The 23917-nt window shown below is 37.7% G+C and overlaps 1 protein-coding gene and 1 long non-coding RNA gene across 10 annotated transcripts in view; one reads left to right on the forward strand and one right to left on the reverse strand.

Annotated features, from left to right (window-relative positions):
* LOC141548957 (uncharacterized) overlaps positions 1–23917 on the forward strand; it is a 1406018-nt gene that overhangs the window by 1144224 nt on the left and 237877 nt on the right. The gene's annotated exons all lie outside the window — the stretch shown is intronic.
* Positions 5488–22021, reverse strand: LOC141549252 (transcriptional regulator ATRX-like). Of its 2 annotated transcripts, none has more exons than XM_074278694.1 (7): positions 21919–22021; positions 21443–21497; positions 18942–18985; positions 18527–18633; positions 12688–12794; positions 11577–11641; positions 5488–6346 (listed from the first exon to the last, which is right to left on the reverse strand). In XM_074278694.1, the coding sequence occupies exons 2-7, from the start codon at positions 21461–21463 to the stop codon at positions 5716–5718; spliced, it is 975 nt and encodes a 324-aa protein (XP_074134795.1). In that variant the 5' UTR covers positions 21464–21497; positions 21919–22021; the 3' UTR covers positions 5488–5715. The 2 variants fall into 2 exon arrangements, with proteins under 2 accessions (XP_074134795.1, XP_074134796.1); XM_074278695.1 differs by lacking the exon at positions 5488–6346 and adding an exon at positions 6967–7077.

Raw genomic sequence — 23917 nt, forward strand, 5'->3', positions numbered from 1 at the left:
TCAAACTTGAAATACAAAAATTAAAAGGAGAAATCAATAATATTGAAAGTAAAAAAAAATATTGAATTAATAAAGAAAACCAAGAGTTGGTTTTATGAAAAAGCCTATAAAATAGATAAAGCTTTGGTAAATCTGATCAGAAAAAGGAAAGAAGAAAATCAAATTGTTAGTCTTACAAATGAACAGGGGGATCTTTCCACCAATGAAGAGAAAATTAGAGCAATAATGAGTTACTTTGCCCAACTTTATGCCAATAAATTTGATAACTTAAGTGAAATGGATGATGACTTCCTCCAAAAATATAGGCTTCCTAGATTAACAGAGGAGGAAGTAAATTGCTTAAATAGTCCCATTTCAGAAAAAGAAATAGAACAAGCTATTAATCAACTCCCCAGGAAAAAATCCCCAGGACCAGATGGATTTATATGTGAATTCTACCAAACATTTAAAGAACAATTAGCCCCAATGTTATATAAATTATTTGAAAAAATAGGGGATGAAGGAGTCCTGAAAAACTCCTTTTATGACACAGACATGGTACTGATACCTAAACCAGGTAGATCGAAAACTGAGAAAGAAAAATATAGACCAATTTCCTTAATGAATATTGATGCTAAAATCTTAAATAAGATAATAGCAAAAAGACTCATATGAAAGCGTGTTCCAAATCACTATTGATCAGAGAAATGCAAATTAAGACAACTCTGAGATACCACTACACACCTGTCAGATTGGCTAAGATGACAGGAACAAATAATGATGAATGTTGGAGGGGATGTGGGAAAACTGGGACACTGATGCATTGTTGGTGGAGTTGTGAAAGAATCCAGCCATTCTGGAGAGCAATTTGGAACTATGCCCAAAAAGTTATCAAACTGTGCATACCCTTTGACCCAGCATTGCTGCTATTGGGCTTATATCCCAAGAAAATACTAAAGAGTGGAAAGGGACCTGTATGTGCCAAAATGTTTGTGGCAGCTCTTTTTGTTGTAGCTAGAAACTGGAAGATGAATGGATGTCCATCAATTGGAGAATGGTTGGGTAAATTATGGTATATGAAGGTTATAGAATATTATTGTTCTGTAAGAAATGACCAGCAGGAGGAATACAGAGAGGCCTGGAGAGACATCAACTGATGCTGAGTGAAATGAGCAGAACCAGGAGATCATTATACACTTCAACAATGATACTGTATGAGGATGTATTCTGATGGAAGTGGAAATCTTCAACATAAAGAAGATCCAACTCACTTCCAGCTGATCAGTGATGGACAGAAACAACTACACCCAGAGAAGGAACACTGGGAAGTGAATGTAAATTGTTAGCACTACTGTCTATCTACCCAGGTTACTTATACCTTCGGAATCCAATACTTAACGTCTAATAAGAAAATTGGATTTACAAACATATATTGTATCTAGGTTATACTGTAACACATGTAAAATGTATGGGATTGCCTGTCATCTAGGGGAGGGAGTAGAGGGAGGGAGGGGAAAATCTGGAAAAATGAATACAAGGGATAATGTTATAAAAAATTACTCATGCATATATACTGTCAAAAATTTATAATTATAAAATTAATAAAAAAATAAAAAATAAGAAAAAAAAGCAATGCCTTGAGATGCAAAAGAAGGTCCTTTGTCTTTGGAAGGGCAGGAGAGAGGGAGTTTCCTCAAGCCAAGCATCTGCTCAAATAAGGATTTTTAGAGGCAGAGATGTTTTGGGGTTCCAGTTACATCGCCTAATTACGTCTAATTTTTCATGATGAAGTTTAGATTAGGGGTACCCAAATAAAATGAGGCTTTCTGGTGGTCAGGGAGTTAAATAAGGTCTAGTGGCGGCACAAGAGTAGGGAGTTCTGAGGATTTCCTTTCTAGTGGCGAATAGGTTCTCTGTAAAGGGATTTACAGACCTGAAAACCTAGATTTATAAAAGAGGTTTATTATGGTGATTGGAACTGAGGTTAAAGTCTAGTAAGGAAATAGTGAGGATAAAGAGAGGAGGGCACTGTAAACAATATTCCTGTGGGCAGAGACCCTTGGGTGCCAAGTGTAGGGCTGCCATGTTTGGAACCTCTGCAAGAGAGGGTTTTAGTTTGGGTCTTTCATAATGGGGGGCTTTGGGTAAAAGCTGAAGGGGGCTCATGGCTGGAGTCCCAGGTTGGCCCCTGGCTGGCTTTCAGCCAGGGCTAAACTTTGAATTGGATTCAATGAGTTTTGGGACCAAGCCAATCCCAGATAAAAAAGATGAAATTGGTTGTGCTTGGGGTGGAGTCCCCTCACTGAGGCAGAGTAGAAGGAGGATTTCTCCTTTAAGGATTATCAGTTTTGGGGTTCCCTCTTCAAATCCATTACATAGCATTTGGTTTTTATAGAGTCTCATCATTCAGTAGTAGACCCAAGTGGTAGGATTTTATTTTTCCTTTCTTCAATTATTGTAATGTGGGGAGTTGTTAGAAAGAGTTGGGCTTCCATCTCTTGTTCCCTTAATTTTCCCTTTTATTTTATGAAGAAAACAAAACAACCCTTGAAATTCAGATAAAATATAATCTATTATAAAAATGAGGTGATTCTAAATTACAATGACATTTCTAATTTGAACACACACACACACATACTGAGTTTAAAACGTTAAAGTACAACTTACCTGCATGCACCTTTAGTTTTTACAACCTGTGAATTTTACCTAAATGTTCAAATCAAAGCTTTTGATTGTTTCCCAAAGGATACAGAACATTTTATGAGCCAGGAAAGGGTTTAAGTGCCAGTTCTTATTTATGAGGGTGGCCTTCACCCTGGAATTTTCTTTATCTTTTTTTTTTTTTTTTTTTTTTTTTTTTTTTTTTTTTTTTGAGGCTGGGGTTAAGTGACTTGCCCAGGGTCACACAGCCAGGGAGTGTTAAGTGTCGGAGACCAGATTTGAACTCAGGTCCTCTTGAATTCAGGGCTGGTGCTCTCTCCACTGCGCCACCTAGCTGCCCCCACCCTGGAATTTTCACTGCCATTACTCCCCAAACCTGCCTATTGAATTTTAGATAATTAATGTCTCTATCAAATAATTAATGTCTCTATCAATTCCAGTGACTTAGCACCTTGTAAGATTCTTAACATTTAGGTGTTTGCTTCCTAGTTCCTTTTTGCTTCATTTTTTTTCACATTATCTGCTTCTTCCCCCCGCTGCACCAACAAGTAGATTCCTCCTCCCACTACCCAAACAAGGCCTCCCTCATTCCCTTTTAAATCTTTCCTCCCTCCACCACCTCTCCCACCCCCTGAAGACTCCTCAGTTCTTGAGACAACAAGGCTTAACTTGCCCTCCTTGCCAATGCTGTTTGACCCACAGACATCTCACACCCCCTTTTTATCCCTTCCCATTTACCGTCCCATTTGTGCTCCCATCAGTATCACCAATTGGCATGAGCAACATCATTGCTTGTTTCTCAGTTGAATTATTAAATTCAAACAGGACGTGTCTTGGGAATTGCACCCTTGATGTTTCTTTTCTAGAAGCCATCCGTGCATTTGGTGACCTGGTATTTCATTAGCTGTCTCGGGAATGTCTGTGGAGTTATCAGGTATAACTTCCTGCATTGCACTTGTTAGTTTTAATTTGTATTTTTAAAGTTTTTTGGGTTTTTTTTTGTTTTTTTGTTTTTTGTTTTTATAATTTAATTTTTATTTTATTTTATAACTTTTTTTTTGACAGTACATATGCATGGGTAATTTTTTACAACATTATCCCTTGCACTTACTTCTATTCAGATTTTTTCCCTTCCTCCCCCAACCCCCTCCCCCAGATGACAAGCAGTCTTATATATGTTAAATATATTACAGTATATTCTAGGTACAATATATGTGTGTAGAACCGAATTTTTTGTTGCACAGGAAGAATTGGATTCAGAAGGTAAAAATAACAGTTTACATTCATTTCCCAGTGTTCCTTTTCTGGATGCAGCTGATTCTGTCCATCATTGATCAATTGGAATTGGATTAGCTCTTCTCTATGTTGAAGAAATCCACTTCCATCAGCATACATCCTCATACAGTATCATTGTTGAAGTGTATAATGATCTTCTGGTTCTGCTCGTTTCACTCAGCATCAGTTGATGTAAGTCTCTCCAAGCCTCTCTGTATTTCTCCTGTTGGTCATTTCTTAAAGAACAATAATATTCCATAACATTCATATACCATAATTTACCCAACCATTCTCCAATTGATGGATATCCATTCATCTTCCAGCTTCTAGCCACTATGAAAAGAGCTGCCACAAACATTTTGGCACATACAGGTCCCTTTCCGGTCTTTAGTATTTCTTTGGGACATAAGTCCAATAACAGCACTGCTGGGTCAAAGGGTATGCACAGTTTGATAACTTTTTGGGCATAATTCCAGATTGCTCTCCAGAATGGCCGGATTCTTTCACAACTCCACCAGCAATGTATTAGTGTCCCAATTTCCCCACATCCCCTCCAACATTTGTCATTATTTGTTCCTGTCATCTTAGCCAATCTGACAGGTGTGTAATGATACCTCAGAGTTGTCTTAATTTGCATTTCTCTGATCAATAGTGATTTGAAGCTTTTTGTTTTTAAAACACATGTATGCATCATGTTCTATTCCCCTTATGGGACCTAGCTGCTATTCTATTATTTATTGAAGGTCAATGAGAAATGATTTCAGTGGGGTTTGGAGAAGAGGCTTTTAGGATACTCAGTTTTCTTACAAGATGTTGCCCATGGTAACCACTCACCCTGCACAGACCACCTCACTCACAGGGTTGGTGACTCTCCTCTGGAGCCCCTTCATCAACACCACCTGCTGTTTCCTGCTGCCAAGGATTCTGTCAATCTCACCGTATCTAATGGGACTGTGAAACCTGAGCACATTCTCATTACACACGATATGGTTTTGATCAGCAGGGGGTGATAGTACTGTAACCCCAACGTCCCCAGGTTTAATGTAATAAGATTTCTGTCTTCCAGACTTGCCTCAGTCATTTTTCACATGGCGTTGCAGGAAGGATATCACTGCATATCTCAGCCTCTGCAAGGGTTATCTCACCTTTGGATGCTAATTGGGCACAAGTCACCTCCATCTCCACCCTGATCAGTCAGAAGCCATTGTGGAAGATGGGCCCTGCATCTCCAGCCCCAAATGAATTGGGGTCTCAATTCTTTGGGACGGGAATGATGGAGTCACAGCATCTGCCCCAGCCCAGATATCCTGTCCCTTTCTCTCAGGAACTTCACTGGAGCAACAGGACCCTTTAGCTTTTCCATGCACATGTGGCTTCTGCTTCCACCCTAGAAGAATGCCTACCATAATGCAATCCCAGGGACATTCCCCATGCCTACATTACCTGAGATTGTCCAAAGGTATGCACAACCTTCGGAGATTCTCAGATTTCCCTGCTCTGCCCACTTATCCCAGAAGAGCCACTAAAACTGGGTGGGGCAGAAGTCCACCAACTCCATGAAAAAGAGAGGCATTTCAAAGGAGAAAACACAAGCCTTTATTGGATCACGTCTCAGGAGCCCTGGGCATCTCCCCTGACCAGGGCAGACTGGCAGTAACAAGAGGCGGCTTACAGAAAACAACCAGAGGGTTACCTACCCAAACATAACAAATCTGATTGGACAGAGCGGGTGCCCTCACAGTGTAGCTATGAACAAGGAACTATCTCTTACCCAATCCTAACAAAGAAATCTTAAGTTTATTATTTTTTAAAAACATTCTTATTTTCTCTTTCTGTATTATTTTCCTCCATGTCTTTAACAACCAATTTACTTAATTCTTCCCAGGCCTCCTGAGCATTATGTACCTCTGTTATCATAGATTTTACAATTTCACACTGAGAGTGCCTCTCACTTGGGCTCACTTCTGAATAAGGGGATGTTTGTTGCAGTTGTTGCAGCAAATTAGTGCTTGTTTCTCTCACATACTCAACCAATGCTTTTGTTTTCTCAATCAAGGCTTCTGGAATCAGTAATGTGGGGAAAGGGCACGGTGCAGTGTCAGAGGAAGGAAGATACACCTGAGGTGTCTCTTCAGCACAACTTCCAGGATTTAATTTCTCTGACTGGGCACATGTGTTATCACTCTTTTCACTTACTAACTTTTTCTTTTTACACTGCGGATCTAAGTGTGATAAATTGTCAAATACACAGTCACACATGGCAACCAAATCCAATAAAGGCTCTGGCTGACAAATGTAACAACGCCACTCAGTGTTTTCATCCATCACTTTTGACAGCTCCTTTTCCCCTAGATTGCGCCGAATGCATTTTGTACAAAAAGCATTATGGCAGAAACCACAAAAAATTAAATCTCCACCTTCTGCACACCATCTGAAATGTAAAAAACAAATAAAAATATTGAAGCATCATTCTTAGTCAACTAGTAAACACTTTAAAAAGTTAATCAGGAACAAAAATTTACTAATTACAGAAAATTTAATATACCTTAATATAAAAATATATGTCAACATGTATTCTTTTAAATTATCCACATAATTATAAAAGCAAAAGCAGGAACTTCTCCAATCTCTCTTAATGAAACATCTTTACAATTTTACAATACGGCCCCAAATAAATTGTGGAATGTAAAGAAGCAACAAATGGAAGGAATAAAACCAAATTGATGTAGCCATTCCTCCCACACATGACCTTGAAAGGCTACAGAATCAGCAGCAGCTGACACTTGCAGGGCTCTCAGGAAGGACTGAGAAACTCCTCAGAAAGTGGATCCTGAGCTGGCACTGGGTCCAGGACTCTGTTGCATTGCCCAAATGGAGATCCATATTACCGTCCTAAGGCAAGAACAAAGACTAGCACCCAAGGGGGTCGTTCTCAGATCCAGTTCAGAAGAGAGCTTATGATCACTCACAGATTTTTAAAAGTTCAGACCAGAAAACCAGCGATTACAGCTATCCTTAGATCATAACACCTTAGAAAAGCAGAAAACTTACAGGTGCCCAGAAACAGCTCTGAACCCACAGGAAAAAAAAAACTGGAAGCTTGGGGCAATGCTCTCTTCATTCAGGACCCAATTTTATTACAAAGGTACAACTGAAGATGGGCTGGGAAGATCAATCAGTAAACAACAAAAAGGAACATGACCGTAAGAAATTACTCTGCTGACAAGAAGATCAAAACAGAAAATCAGAAAATATCAACACAGTCAAAACTTCCACATTCAAAGTCATTAATAAACATGGGAATTAGTCTCACACTCCAAAAAGAATCCCTGAAAAATGCTTGAAAAAAAGATCCCAAAAGGGAAGTAAAGAGGTAGAAGAAAAGTTGGGGAAAATAATGAAAGTGATGCAAGAAAATCATGAAAAAAGTTAACATCTTGGTAGAAAAAATGCATTTATGCGAAAAAAGATTTTAGAAAGCAAAACTGGGAATTTCACTTAAAAAAACCTTAAAAACATGTTCACTGAAGAAAACAATGCATTGAAAATTGCAACAGGTAAGTGGAAATTAATGAAGACAATGTGATATTTCTCAATATAAAATGAAAGTCAGTTTGTTAATTATGAGGCAGACATTTGTGAGCACCTTTGTGGCAAAGAATACAGAGCTTTGACTTTAGTCCAGCAAATTCTGAGTTCAAATTCAGTCACTGACTAGCTATGCAGCCCTGAACAAGTGCTGGCCTGGCTAGTTTTGACGAACCTCACAGGTTGTTGTAAGCTCAGGAGGAAGCTCATCTGACCCTTATCAGATATAAGAATTCCATTAAGAGGATTCTGTTTATAGAATAATTGTGAGGATGAAACTCCTTTGTCCATCCCTAAAATCCTGTGCATCTTTAAACAACCTTTAGAGATGCTGATTATCATAACTTAGACGGGTCCTGGCCCTGGTCTGCCAGGGGTATTCCATCTAGTTCCTTGATTCCCCCCACTTTTGAGCTCCCTCACACTTCCTCTCCTCCTTGATCCTCACCCCCCTGAGTTCCTGCCTTTATCCTTGAGATATCCCCAAGGTTGCATTTCCCTTATCCAAGATCTGCTTAGGATAAAGGTCTTTTGCCACGTTTTCTTCCTGACTAAGGGCACCAGAAGGTTCTTCTTTCTCCCTGCTCATCGTGTCTTCTCTCTAATGGTGCCATCCTCCTTACTCTAACTCACTCTGCTGAATCTACTGAACTCGGATATGGGCCGGAAGGATTCTTACAAGTTGTCAAATAAATGGAGCTGACTTAATATTTCTAGTTCAGTACATTTACTTAGTACTTAATACAGTTTCACAAGATTCACATGAGAGAGGATATAAGCTCTGGCAAACTCAGCCAGAAGGAGAATGAGGGAACATAGAGAAGTGGTGCCAGGCTCTCCTCCTTCCCTTCTCCACTGAAACCAAGCCTCCAGAAGGCCTCCAGAAAACTAGCCGAACCCCAAGAGGAGGAGATAGGCCTTTGAAGGAGACAATAAAGGATTTGGACTTTCACACCTGGCTGTTCTTGTGGTGGTTACTGAACTGAAAAGAAGCCTGCTCCAGAGAGCATCAGAGACCCCCCCCCAAGAAAACCAAACTAAGAACATTACACAAATCCTCTGTGAATCAAACATACCCATCAATGACGCACTCAGACCTCCTGGCAAGATCTTTTCATGGATTCTTCCAAATTCCTTTCCTTTCTAGCTAGATGTGTTCCCATCTTTATTCCATATTTGCCACTTCAGGGGCTTATTTTATCTCTACTTTGTAAAATCTTCTCCTAGGTAAACCTTCCTTTTGATAGAGAATAGTCATTGTGAATTTGTCTCATGTGTATTCTGAACCTGTTCTTGCTACCTTGACCTCACCACTGGCTGTTTGACCTTGGGCAAGTCACTTAATGAATATGTGCTTTAGTTTCTCAACTGTAATAACAACACCTATGTTTCAGGATTGTTGTGACTTAGCTTAGCGTCCAGTCCTTACACACATCATAGGTATCACAATCATCATTAACATCATGATCATACTATTACTATTAGTCTAAAGGTTTCTTTTCCAGATCAGGGATGCTAGGGTCCAAATTTGTAAGATATTTGCAAATACTAAATATTGAATAAATACGTTTTCAATTTAAAAATTGTCAACTACACTATCTCATTGAAGCTAAAAGGGCAAAATGTGTCTTGTAGGAAGAGAACCAAAAGCACTTATTGAATTTAGGGAATACTTTGTGTTAGTTATTAATAAAACAAAAGACACAAATATAACAGGCTTTGCCTTCAAGGAACGTGAGGCGACAAAGCACACACACATTTTAATACGGAATAAATGTGAACTAATATTGAAGCAGAAATTAGAATCTAGATACCACAAAATATATTGCCCTCTACCAAGAAACACCTAAGTTTTGAGTGCAAAGTTTGATTTCAAAGACTGGTTTGAGGCCAATGATGGAGGAAATTCAGAAGCTGCTAAATGCAAAAGAAGAACTCCCCAGATCATCATATCATTTCAGCAGGATAGTTCGCCTAAATCTAAGAAAATAGCATTCAATTCCATCAAAAGTAAAATAAATAAAACATCCAATATTTTATTGCTGGGCTGGGCCCTCTTCCTGGGTTGCTATGGAAACAAGGCCTCCTTGTACCCAAGTGGCAAGGGGTAGTCTCTATGGTGATCAGCAAAAGGGTCAAGATCTGGCTGGTGCCTCGTTCTGGGGGTGAGGGCCCTACCTTGAGGTCTTCTTTTGAAGAAGGTGATGGCTCAGCTGCCTAACACATTGTTGTTCAGGGAGAGGGTGGGTCCTCACAGGTGAATTACCTAAACTTGGAACTCTGCTTGGCCTCCTGCTGTGAAGTCTGTGTGCTACTATTACTACTACCAGCAACACCTACTGCTACTACCACCTACTTCTATTCATAGCTTCTATTGCTACTAGTAACTACTACTACTACCCCCTACTGCTACTACCATCTACTACTACTAACTACTACAACTAGTACAACTACTACTACTAGTACAACTACTACTAGTTACTACTACTGCAACATTGTCACTTGTGTTCCTCTCACCCCAGTGAAACACATCTTCTTCAGCTACACTTTGATGGAAGATAGGGATTTTGAGAAGCCAATTAGCAAAGATTTCATAGCAATGCAAAGGGACAGGGACAGAAATTTTAAGGTGAACTGTAAACTTTAATTGGAATAAAATTTAATTAATTCATGTTCTTAATGCCTGTTTCCAAGACCACAGGGCAGGTCACTGCAACGAAATTTGTTCTTTGGAAGGGCATCAGTACCAAAATTCCCCTGATGTTGCCCTCAGTACCATCAATTTGGGCATTGAAAGCCAGACAAGTTAGTTGTAACTAAATTCTGAGCCTTCCTCCAAAACCAGCCACCAACAAGTTTCTGTTACCATAGAAACCATCAGCAAGGCCCTTTCCCACCCCACCTCACCCCTCCCCACCTGTGGGGCAGCCAAAAAGCTAAATGAACTCCACACCCCAGGGAGGCAACCAGGGAAACCAGACCCCCACCACTCCTGTCCCCATCTCACAACCTAAGGCCTGAAAGCCAGCAGCAAGCAGCGCCAAAATTGAGGACAACACAAGACCAGAGCAGAACTGTCACATAAAAAAAGTCCAAGTCAAAAAAATCAGAAAGGAAATGTGAGGAAAAACAAAAATAAAAAAACTAGGGGGAAAAAGTTCCTTTCTAAAGATAAAAGTTATTGTAGTAACAGGAAAGAGTGAGGTATATTTATAAAAGGACAACAGTATCAAAGTGGCTATATTTGGAGGCCGAAAAAATGTGATTTGTTCTCAGATCCCTGAAAAAAATATTGGAAGATCTTAAAGGGTATTTTTAAAAGCATAAACTAGAAGAGAACAAGTCTAAAGGGTTAAATTGAGAGGAAATTAAGGAATTAAGTACTTAGTTATTGAAAAGAAAGGAAGCCAAGAACGTCAGAGTGAAAAAATGCCAACACACTTGACTTAGGTACATCCCCAAAGGGGAGACAGAAAACAAACTGGGATCACCAGACTTTCAGCCTTCCCAAATCTGTTTCCTGGTCCCTTGGATATGATGCAGCCCTTGCACACCGTGTACTAGAGGACCCAATAGTGGTAGAGACCACAATACTTTTCGAGAAATCTCAGGCCAAATTCTCATCATTTGGGAAAAGGCTGAACAAAGTGGTGTATGAAAGTAACGCAATATTGTTGTGATATAAAAAAGATGGTGATCAGGCAGATTTTAGAAAGACCTGTAAAGATTTACAAGAAGTGATGCTGAGTGAAACAACCAGAACCAGGAATGCATTGTACACAGTAACTTTACTAAAAGGAACCCAGGTTAACAAAATCATGGGCAGCTCAAAAAGACCTGAATTCAAAAGAAAAATGAAACCATAACAAGCTGAATGCTCTTCAATGAGAAAACATGGGTACTTATAAATTTAAACTAGTATCCCTTTCATTTTGAATATATGCCATAATCTCTGACATTTAACACAATGAAGACTCACTGAGAGAATAAATAAAATAAATTATAAATAAATCAATCTATTTAAGAGATCCCCAAAAGAGGAATGCTTTCTATTTTGGGAGATATATTCCTACCTGCAGTGCTTATCAGGTCTAGTAGAATCATGGCTTATGTCCTCACTCAAATGTATGTAGCAGCTCTAAAAAAGGAATTAATATTCAATTCTAAATGTTTTAAAACTATTAAAATATTAACATTCACAAAAAACAAATTTTAAAATGCTTAAATCCACTAAGCATACACTTAAACACAAAACTGGGTGATAACTTTAGTCACACTTAAAAAAATGAAATATTTTGCAAAAGTAAAGAACTGCCAACAAAGTAATGACATATCATGGGGAACAGAGGAACAAAATGTCTATGAAGAATTCATGTTGTTAATTGTTAAAGTGATTTAAAGAAAATTCAAAACATGCTCAGAGTTAAAATTTACATAAATTGATAAAGGGAAAATAAACAGCATCCAAGCAACAACAAAAAACATAATTAGTACAATCAAAAATAACTTTTGTTGCCCTCAAACACACTCTGTAGAGTCCGAAAGAGCTCAGATGAACTCCCTTTTCAACTTAGTCATTCTCAGAGTTAATTAGTAAACTATATTATAATAATAGAGCTTCACATGGTTATTTTGCATCAAACAAGTTTACATGTGTATAACCCTGTATAAATCTTAAAGTGCTAAGGAAAAGAAGCTATTATTAAAACTACTTTGATTATTTCAATAAATAAATACTGATCCCCAAAGAGGTCATTTGAAATGTTTTCCTCTCACCAGAAGCAGGAAATATTGAGAGCAAAGTATTACATATCCCGTCAAACATGAATAAGACTGAGGTTTCTTTTTTTTTTTTTAATTAACCATGTTCTTAGTAATGAAAGAGGATAAACATTACCTCACTATGATAGGGTCAAGACACTTTGGAACCCACTATGACTGATCTGAACAGTATGAGCTCTTTATGTTTGTCCTCATGTATATTAAAACCTGAAGTTTATCAAAAGTCCAACACTTATTGCATCTCACTTCCAAAGAGAGAATCTTCACTTTTGAAATGAGTCATTACAGAATTCCTATAAATAAAAAAGATGTCTTACTCGAACAGGAGAATTTGTCCTTTATTCCCAAACAAAAGGAAGAATAGTTCACAGATAATCATCATCCACTACATAACTTACATACCTCACAAATAAGAACATTCAGTGCAGGATGTCTATACACTGAATCCTCATAATGGGTCACTTGCTGTCCACAAGCAGTACAGCACACAATGTCACGAAGTCTTTCCCCTAAGCAAATAAATTATAAACATAGTCTGTTCACAAATACAATTTAAAATTCCATAAAACCCTGGAAACTGCATTTTTATAACTCAATGTCCTTTTGTACATGTCCTATTTGCTTAATCAATAGGAATTTACAAAGGTATATGTATTCCCATCAGTTTACTGTTGCATGCTTACTCAAAATTGTGGATAAGTTTCATAATTTTCAGAAACTGACAAATTTTGTGATTGGGAGACATCTCATCATACATTTCCCCCTCAGTTTCCTCACCTTTAAAGTGGGCTGGAAAAGGAGAGTAAACCACTCCAGAATTCTTGTCAAAAAAGCCCTGAATGTGGTCACAGAGAGTCAGACACCACTAACATGACAAAAACTTTAAAAGAAGAAACAGGGATAGTGTGGGAACAATAATCATGATGAAGGAACAGAAACAGATGAACCATTAGTGTAAGAAATAGCAGGCCAGCTGGGGAAGGAAAGCAAGGATGGTTAGAATGGAAAATATTGCAGGACCTTAAAAATCAAAATGAGGGGGTCTATATTTTTTGCTAGAGACTAATTAGGTAAAGAAATAGCACAGACAAACCAATCACTAAGGAAAATGATTATAGCAACAAAGATGTGGAGGAATTGAATTAGAGTGCTCAAAGTAGGTGATTGCTCAGTAGTTGTAAACAGATATTTGAAAAAGCTTAGGACAGAAATGAGTTATCGAGTTTCTGCACTGTTAAGGTAGATCAAAATGAAAATGAGGACACTACAAGAGAATGGAGAGGTATTAAAAAGAAGAGGATGGATAAGGAGTTAAAGACATAGACAATTTTAATGGAACAGCAGACTCCAAGGAAAGAACATCCCACAGAAGTCATATGATGATCTTCACAGATGCAGGGAAAGACCTCTCCAAAACAAAGGACCTGTTCCTAATAAAAAGCACTAGGGCATAAAAATAAATGCAGTTTGCAATAAAGTGATAAGTACAATTTATGAACGTTATCATCAAGGATAACCTGCAATGGGGATAAACTCAAAGCTTTCTCCATACAATTAGAGGAGAAGCAAGCCTTCCCCTAATCAATCACAGCAAAGAGCACATGATGGTTTCTTTTCTAGCCCAGGGCAGCTTAGGGAGAGAGACAGAAAGGTCTGTGAAGACTCAGGAGGGATCTGGAGACCAGAAAATGACAGTATTGAGAGAAAAGCAGCGTAATGTCCAAGGAAAAGGCAAGACAGAAGAGATCCGGGGAGATGATGGATGGAGGAATGAGTGCCCTGTGACATAGATCGCCACATGTGATGTGTCAGATTACAAGATGTCTCTTGTAATGTCTCCAGATTACAAGACTTGTGAGCAATGGCTGAATGTGAAATATGTGGCTCTGGTCCAAGCAATAAGAGGAAGAAAACGGACAATGTAAAGTATCTTTACAAACAAAATACCATGGAGAGAGAAGTCTGGGAAGACAGGAAGGCCCTTTAGAAAATCAAATTTCCTTTACAAAGAAAAGACAGAATATTGCCTCAGAGAGAGCAGAGAGCATAGGAAAACAAGTCAAACAATTGTTCTAAGACAATTTGAAAAGATCCCAAAAAAGACTCAGCCTCCAAGGAAGAAGGAGAATGGAGCAAATTATCTTACATCAAAGTGGAAAACAAGAATTTTTACAATGACGAATAATGCTTGAACCTCACTCCCACGGGAAGCGGATCAGAGAGAATAACAGCCCCAGTTGGGTATAGGAACATGTTTACTTCTACAGTTAGGGAAGAGAGAAGGGAAAGAGGGTCTGTGGAGGAGGTGAGCAGGATGAAAAAAAGAGATAAATGGGTAAATAAGGGAAAGATAATTTGAAGGGAACTACAGAGTAACCTAACTGCAAATATGAATGGGATAAACCTAAACACAAAACATAAGTGGATTAAAAAGTAAGAAATACATCGGGAAACCAAGAGACACACAACAGAGTAAAGGTAAGGCCTGGAACAGAGGGTAGTTATGATGATTTCTGATAAAGCAAAAGCAAAAACATGTCTAATTAAAAGATATTGGGAAATGACTTTTCACTAAGAAGTACCATAAAAAATGAAATAAGATCAACACTATACATGTGCACCAAATGATGCAATATCTAAATTAATTAAGAAAAAGTTAAATAACTTATAAGGAAAAAGCAACAACACTATACAAATGGGGGCCCTCAAATTTCCCTTTTGAGAACTAAATTAATCAAAACAAACAAAAAAGATGTGAAGGAGGTGAACAATATTTTTTAAAAGTTAGAACTCTGGAGAAAATGGAACGGTAGATTTGAATGCATGTTTACTCAGTGACTCAGTGGTACAGGGCTGCACAAAGCAGAACTGAAGGAGCCCAGGAGAGAGGAGTGAACCGGGCAAACCAAACCTGACATTGCATCATAAGGAGAACCACACAGAAGCTACTCTAAGAGAATATGGGTCCTGGGAAAGTATATGTCAAGGAGCGAAAGAAGTGGGATTGCAGCCAAAACTTTCACATCCAGCAAGTGAAGGATAACTGTGAACTGAGAGAAGGAATATACCCTGAGCTGCCAGGCTTTCAAGGTTTTGTCAGAAAGAGACACATAGGAGCCAAGAAAAATATCAAGTAAGCATCGAGGATGAATTACAAGGGACTCAGTCAGGCAAAACTCTGTGTTTCCTGCATGGAGATGTTCACGCTATGTCTGTGACTGTCATTAGTAATTAGTTGGAGAGAAAGCCAGAGGCAGAGAAGAGGATGATGTGATTCTGAAAAGCAAAATGGGGAAGGACAAGTTAAAAAGATAACTCCATTTCACAGATGAATGAGCAAGAGCAAGGAATTAGAGAGATGAGGAGGACTGAGATTTCTGGAAGCCTACTCATATCAGACAAGGGTTAAAGAAAGGATGGTACATGCACATCTATAAGGGGATAAAGTTTTATATCTATAAAGAAATAAGATGGGCTGGGAATAAATGTATTATATTAGTCAGAATGGAATAAAGAGAGACGGAAAAGAGGGAGAGTGGGGAGAATGAGGGAGGGATTTTCTGACAGCTTAAGTAGTAGCAAGGCCAGGGGGCAGGCAGTAATAAAGCAGAGGTGTCAGGGGAGATTAAAAATAAGAGATGCACACAAAAATAACAATGAACAGGAGCAGAATTTGTTGGAGAACAAAGGCAGGGGTAGTAATCACTTATCCCAGACTAGGTCAAAATCTTGAAAGATTCAGTCAAAATAGAGAACTCTTCATTACATGCCAGCCATGTCATTGCTGTTTTATATGTATGTGTATACACGTTATATATACATATGTCAATACATGTACATCAGTACATGAATAGATACATGCTTACTGCAGCCTGCTTGACTGAATGTGCAAGGGAGGAAAGGTGGAAAAAAATAAAGTAAAAAGCACACAACCAAGAACAAAAGAAAATCTACTAGGAAGCAAACAGATAGTTACGAATACAATGTCCTCTAATATTATATAGGCTTTCTTGAAATTGAATTTATTATTACATATTTTGAACCCTCCTTACATTCTGATATGCACATGACAATATTTTTCTTTTTTATCTTCTTTTTAATATTTAACTTTTAAATAAAACCTTTTTTTTTTTAAAGAAATGCTCCTCCTGTTAAGCCTGCTTGCATTTTTTCTTCTTCTCAGATTATTTTTACCTTATTTCCAAATCCGATTTTCCTTGTGCAGCAAGATAACTGTATAAATATGTACACATATATTGCATTTAACATATACTTTAACATACTTAACATGTATTGGTCTACCTGCCATCTAGGGAAGGGGGTGGGGAAAACAGGGAAGAAGTTGTAACATAAGGTTTTGTAAGGGTCGATGTTGAAAAATTATCCATGCATTTGTCTTCTAAATAAAAAGCTATAAAGAAAAAGAAAGAAAGGCTTGGGCTAAACTGAGTACAAAGGATCAAGTCTAAAAAAATGAAACTGTGTAGGGAGAGATAAAAAGACCAATTACTTCATTCAAATGAGAAACAAAAGGAAGAACTGATAAGCTGGGGGGAGGCAGATGCTGCAGGAACTTCACTGTTTTTACCACAAAGGAAAGAAGTCTTGGAGGGGAAAAGGAGAAGGAGAGCAAGGTGGCAGGAAGAAGTAAAACAGCAACAGAGAGAGAGGGTAAATAGGGTGAGGCGGAGAGTGGGACAAATAGGAAGGAGGAAAATACACAAGTATTAATTTACACATAAGGCAGAAATAGAGGACAAAGTTAAAGTCAACAGCTTGTTGCTTTCAACCAAAAGGAGACATATGTGTATGTGTACATGATACCTATCATGGAAAATGAGATATACACAGATAAAATAAAGAGTAGGGGCAGCAGAATGTGTTATATTAAAAAAGAAAACACTAGGATGTTAATCATGATTTTTTTTAATATATTTGCCAAAGCAAGAGAAACAAAAAGAAAACCCCACAGACAGCAGGGTCACAGAGTTTCAGAGACAACTGAACAGCAAATTAAAAAGGGGGAGAAAGGAAAGGAATTAACAAAAATGATCAACAAGAAAGTAAAAGTGAATTGCAAACAACAGGAGCTAAAGCAAACAGAGATTTTTAGAAATGTAACCTACTTTCTTACAAGTTCAAATAAAACCAAAACACTTCATCATCATTATGGCAAGACTGATGAGGTTTAGAATTGGGGGTACCTAAATGAAATCAAGGTTTAATTGACGTTTAGTGGAAGGTTCGGGTCACAGGGAGTCAAATAGAGCTCCCCTACAACTCCTTTGGATTTGGTGCAAGAAAACAAATTTAAATGAGGTCTAGTAGTGGCTCAAGAGTCCACTGAAAAGGAATTTACAATCCTAAAAACCTAGATTGATAAAAGAGGTTTATTTTGGGGTTTGGAAGTAAGGTAAAGTCTAGTTACTAAAAGGTGTTTAGTAAATAGAAGAGGGCACCAGAGCCACTGTTCCAGTGGGCAGAGATCCTTTGGCATGTCAGGCATAAGGCTGCCATGTTTGGAACCTCTGCAAAGAGAGGACTCCAGTCTGGCTCCTTTATAATGTTTGGAAGTAAGGTTAAATTCTATTCCTAATCCTCTTATTACTTTTCAAGATGTTTCCCAAGGAAATAGGTGATGGTAAGGAGAGGAGGGCACTGGAAACAGTATTCCAGAGGGCAGAGACCCTTGGGGGGCCAAGTAGAAGGATAACTAGTAGATTTGGCAGATCAAGTGCCCCTGGACACTGTGGTAAGAGCATTTAGGTGTCTAGATCTACAACTCTGCAAGAGGTTAAATAAAACAAAAATGATCTTTAAAAAACAGTGGGTACCATCCCTAAAAAAAAAAAAAAAGGTCAAAAGTTCCCCAGGATAAAAGCCAGCAGCTTTTAACTTAAAATAAAACAAAAATTAAAAAAACCTCCCTATATCAAAGCCATTTCAAAAATTACTAATTTGAACGGTAGTTTAAATTAAGGGCTTATATACCAAAGAGGCTATTAATGACAAATAATGACAAATGATTTTGAGTAAGCCATGTTATTTTTAGTACCTGTTTCCTAATCTGGACTATCAGGGATTTACAAGAATTCTAAAATCCCTTCTGGCTATGAATCTAGTTCTTCTATGACTAAAATTTTAACAATGAAAAGTAGTTTTATACAAAGAAAACCAAATTTTCTACCCATAACTAGGAGTGTTGACTTTCAAATATGTAAAGCAGCATGACACAATTTACCTTCTGCAAAGCTTTTTGTCACAGGAATATGTGAATTTTCATCTGAATGAAATGGATTGATAGATTCATGCACCATCTGTCCATCATCACAGTCCATATGTTCTTGCCTAAAGAAAATTTAAAATTTATGTTTATACTTAAAGAAGTCAAAGTTTCCAGAAAACCAGCTTCCTTGGTGAGAGTTAGTAAAGTTGATATGAAATTTGTTTCAATATTCCATACACATAGTCATTTTTCATAATTCCATACACAACTCAGTACTAACTTCCATCACTTCATATCTTGTATCTTTCACTAAGATACAGAAGGAGAAATAACACAAGACAGAGATATAAAGAGAGAGTTAGATGGACAACATCCTTGGTGTGTTTGTACTTCTAAAATAAATCCATGTACTTTGGTCAGAAACACTAACCTCTCAGGGCATGATGGCTTTGGTTCTTCAGAACAGCCAGTACCCTATAAAGAAAAACCAAATACAAGTGTTAGAGAATCTACAGCTTTTGTTTTTCACTTGTATATAACTCTTTGTGACCCTCATGTGGGTTTTTCTTGGCAAAGATACTGGAGTGGTTTGCCATTACTTCCCCAACTCATTCTACATGTGAGGACACTAAAACAAACGGGGTGAAGTGACTCGCCCAGGATTACACCATGAGTAAATTTCTGACATCATATGTAAACTAGGGAAGATAATATTTTCCTAATCCAGACCATTCTGTATTAAGTCACCTTGCTATCCAAAGTTGTTCTTGTTCAGTCATTTTTCAGTTTTGTCAGATTGTTGGTGACATCAAGTAAAAGATCCCAGAGTTTACTTCAATAAATGACAGATCACAATTTCCAACTGATTTGAGATAAACACAGGAGATGCATAAAGAGGCAAAAAGATGGTCTCTGTACACAAGAAGCTGACAGGTTTATAGCAAGATAACAAGCAAACAGATTAAAAGAAGCTATATACCAGATAAATGGGAAACTTTCACAAAAGGAGATCATGGAATTTTGAGGGGCTAGGGAAGGTTCCTGAGAAGGTCTGATTTTAGTTCAGACTTAAAGGAACCTAATCAATGGCTAGAAATCAGTAAGGAGGTCATTTCAGGGATGGGGAAAAATCAGAGAATGGCCAGAGATAAAGGGTCTTGTTCAGAGAATGGCCAGGAGGGTAAAAAGAGAAGAATATGAAAGAAGAGTGATAGGTTATGATGGCTTTTGAATGGCCAAGTATATTGTAGTTGATCTTGCCACTGGAGTTTATTAATGGGGAATGAGGGAGATAAGTAATAGAGAATGACATCATTGAAATGGTGTTTTAGGAAAATTACTAACGATTAAAAGGTTACTAGAGTGGAATGGTTAAAAACTTAAGTCAGGATATTGCCAATTTCTAGGTGTGAAATTATAAGGAGGGCCTGTACAAGGGGGAGAGAAAAGGAGTATCTGAGAGGGCTTAAGAAGGTAAAATCAATACACTGGTTCAACAACTTGGATATGGAGGGTAAGAGACACTGAGAAGTTTAGAATTAGTCCTAGGCTGTAAGCCTGAGGGACTAGAAAGGTGGTGGACATAAGAAAGATAGGAAAATTAATCTTACACATACTAGTCTTAAATTGTAGATGCTGAAAGGCAAGTAGAGGTAGAAAGTGAGTCTGCACTTCTATTCTCAGGAAACATGTTTTTGCTGAGTACCTGAGCTATTTCCCTTTTTGCTCTATTTTTTTGTCCATTTCCCAGGATTTTCCCTATTTCAAATAGACATTGATGCAGAGGAAGCAAATCTAGTAACATAATAAGTGTAAGGGCCCTAAACATCTCATCTAATATTTCTTGAATGAAAGGAGTTTGCAGATCTTCCCCCTCTTTTGTCTCTCTTTTCTATGGTTCTTTGTTTCCTTATGAATAAATTACCTAGAAATTTTTAATATTACTCCATATCCTATCTTCTTATCTAGGAAACTTTATTCTTTGTCCATACAATATATCTATCTTCAACTTACTAATTTGGCTAATATAGTTAGCATTTTTTGAATGCCTGAATTATAGCAATGAATACAAGCATTTCTGATATAACCTATGTCTTGTAAGAAAAATATTTTATGGTTTTATTATGAATATATTTTCTGTCATATTTAGACTTATATCGTTTACAAAAATTTATTCCTTATGATTGTCAAGGAAACCATCGTACTCACGAGTCACCATCTTTTCATTTAATTAATTATGAATGCCCTATACACGTTATTTTTTAAAAATTATTTTATTTTTAAAAAGTAATAAAAGATAAAAATGAAAAAAAGAAATATGAAACAAAATAAAACCAAAGAGAACACTGTCAAGTGTTCAGCAGAACATCAAAGATTCAAAATATATTCAAAAAATTACCAGTTTAAGAAAATGTATACACACACGTATATTAGTAGAAGAAATTATATTAGTAAGTGTCCGTGTTTTCTTTGCTTCCTTGTAAATTGTTCTTTTGTTCTCTGCTGTGAGCCTTTTTTATTCTTTTCCCCCTTTCATTTCCCCAATTACCCTCAAGCAGGGTATAATTAAGAAAGTATATATTTACACTAAAAATAATATGTTTAAAAGTGAACTTATGTCAACAAACATTTAAATACACACACAACCAGCGTGTATCAGGAAACACGAATTGTTATTACACATTGGATATTGCCTTAATGGTAACAGGCACGAGTCATACAATCTCAGTGGGTGACATGTCACAAAAGCCCCTTTTTTTCCCCTGTGGCCAAAGAATTAAGAATCAGAAACATCCAACCAGTGATTAACATCCCCTCTTCCCTGCCTGGCTCGTTTATTTGGATTCATAAAACATTTTACCACAGAATCAGAAATGATAAGGATTTTTTTAATACTTAAAATTCATTTACAATCGAAGAAGTCACACTTACCTCGTCTTCGGGACTTTCCATTGACAAAGATCACTGTGTTCTCCACAGAGTTTATCTAGAAAAAAGGTGTAAGGTCCAAATAAATCGTTCATGTTACCAATAACTTCAACAGAAGAAAAGAAACATACAACAATAGAACATTTTACAAGTCAAGTCAGTGAAATGGTTCAAGAGCAATTGATTCCAACAATATAAAAGCCGGAAAATGTCCCTGATCCTGTCTAGGGGAATCCACTATGACATTCTCAATGTCGAGAAAGAAACTTACTGAAATCCCTCTAAATGGTTGAGGAAAAGGACAAACTAAACGAGGCCGAATCGAGGCGGGAAAAGAACTAAAATAACGCACTGAAAATAAAGGGAAAATTCTTCAGAGAAACATAGAAAGGACTTATGTTCACTAATTAATTAAAGGAAATAACAATAAGAGGAAAATAAAAGTAAAAAAACATGTCTTTAAAAGGAGAAATATTTACTTCAAGAGCTGGAGCTCAGGAGACGCCATCTCACTTCTTCCAAGATGGGACCCACCCACCGAGCAACCAGAAGCAGCGAAGATGATTGGACAACCAGTAAGCCAATCATCAAAACCGGAAACCAATTGGGCTCGTGATTCTCAAGACCACAGTGAGACTCCAGGATTGTGCGTTTCGAAAAAGAAACTGCATCTGGCTTCCTCTTCTCTCTCCCCGCCCCCCCCCTCATTCGTTCTCTTTTTTCTCATTCCCTCATAATTTCCTCCCCCATGTCTCTCATTTTCTCTTCTCCTTTTCCTGCCCCACCCTCTCTCCCCAGTTGCCCCTTTTTTCTTTTTCATCTTTTCTCTCTCTTTTTTTTTTTCACTTATTATGCTACTGTGTCATTTTCAAACTATAATCTCAGAAAGAATGCAATGAGGTTTAGATTTGGGGTTCCCAAATGAAATGAGTGTTTCTGGTGGTCAGGGAGTTAAATAAGGTCTAGTGGTGGCACAAAGGTAGGGAGTTCTGAGGATTTCCTAAAGGGATTTAAAGAACTGAAAACCTGGACTGATAAAAAAGATTTATTATGGGGTTTGGAAGTAAGGTTAAATTCTAGTTAAGGAAATAGGTGAGGGTAAGGAGAGGAGGGCACTGGAAACAGTATTCCAGAGGGCAGAGACCCTTGGGGGGCCAAGTGTAGGGCTGCCATGTGTGGAACCTCTGCAAGAGAGGGTTTTAGTTTGGGTCTTTCATAATGGGGGGCTTTGGGTAAAAGCTGAAGGGGGTTCATGGCTGGAGTCCCAGGTTGGCCCCTGGCTGGCTTTCAGCCAGGGCTAGAATTTGAATTGAATTCAATGAGTTTTGGGACTGAGCTGACCCCACCCAGATAACAAAGATGAAACTGTTTGTGCTTGGGGTGGAGTCCCCTCACTGAGGCAGAGTAGAAGGAGGTTTTCTCCTTTAAGGATGGTCAGTTTTGGGGTTCCCTCTTCAAATCCATTACAAAGCATTTGTTTTTTACAGAGTCTCATCATTCAGTAGTAGACCCAAGTGGAAGCATTTTATTTTTCCTTTCTTCAATAATTGTAATGTGGGGAGTTGTTAGAAAGAGTTGGGCTTCCATCTCTTGTTCCCTTAATTTTCCCTTTTATTTTATTTTATTTTATGAAAAAAATAATCCTTGAAATTCAGATAAATATAATCTATTACAAAAATGAGAAGGTGCTTCTAAATTACAATGACATTTCTCATTTGAACACACACACACAAACACACATACAGAGTTTAAAACATTAAAGTACAACTTACCTGCAGGCACCTTTAGTTTCTACAACCTCTGAATTTTAGCTAAATGTTCAAATCAAAGCTTTTGATTGTTTCCCAAAGGATACACAACATTTTGTGAGCCAGGAAAGGGTTTAAGTGCCAGTTCTTATTTCAGAGGGTGGCCTTCACCCTGGAATTTTCACTGCCATTACTCCCCAAACCTCTCTAATGAATTTCTTTCTTTACTGAGAGTGCTGCTAGAGAGATACTTTCCTCTGTGCAGCTTTATATAGAAAGCTCTATATAAACCTGCCAAATTGTCACCTATCACATAGGTATTAACTGACCTACTTTAATGGTAATTTGCTAACCATGCTATTAAATAATTTTCCAGAAAACATACAGCTGAAAAGAATTTTCTTCATTACATATAATAGGTATTGGTGATCATCAGTACAATGGAATATTGTACTAGAAATTTAAACTATAAACTTCATGTGAAAGAAATGGAAAAAAATCAGCAAAGAAATATACAATAGAAAACAAATCACTCTTTTCAGTGTAATACCTCAATTTCCCTTCCTCAGTTCCTCTGAATTGTTCTGCCTCAGTTTCCCTGAATTATTATGCTTTGAGTGGAATTGTTGTGCCCACCCTCCCTACCCTGTCCCACTGGGACTGAGAAACTTGGGGCATTGACACTCTGGCCACTCTCATTTTCCAAAGAGTCATAAATCTCTAGATGGCT

Source organism: Sminthopsis crassicaudata, chromosome X (assembly GCF_048593235.1).
Source record: "Sminthopsis crassicaudata isolate SCR6 chromosome X, ASM4859323v1, whole genome shotgun sequence".
Lineage (NCBI taxonomy): Eukaryota > Metazoa > Chordata > Mammalia > Dasyuromorphia > Dasyuridae > Sminthopsis > Sminthopsis crassicaudata.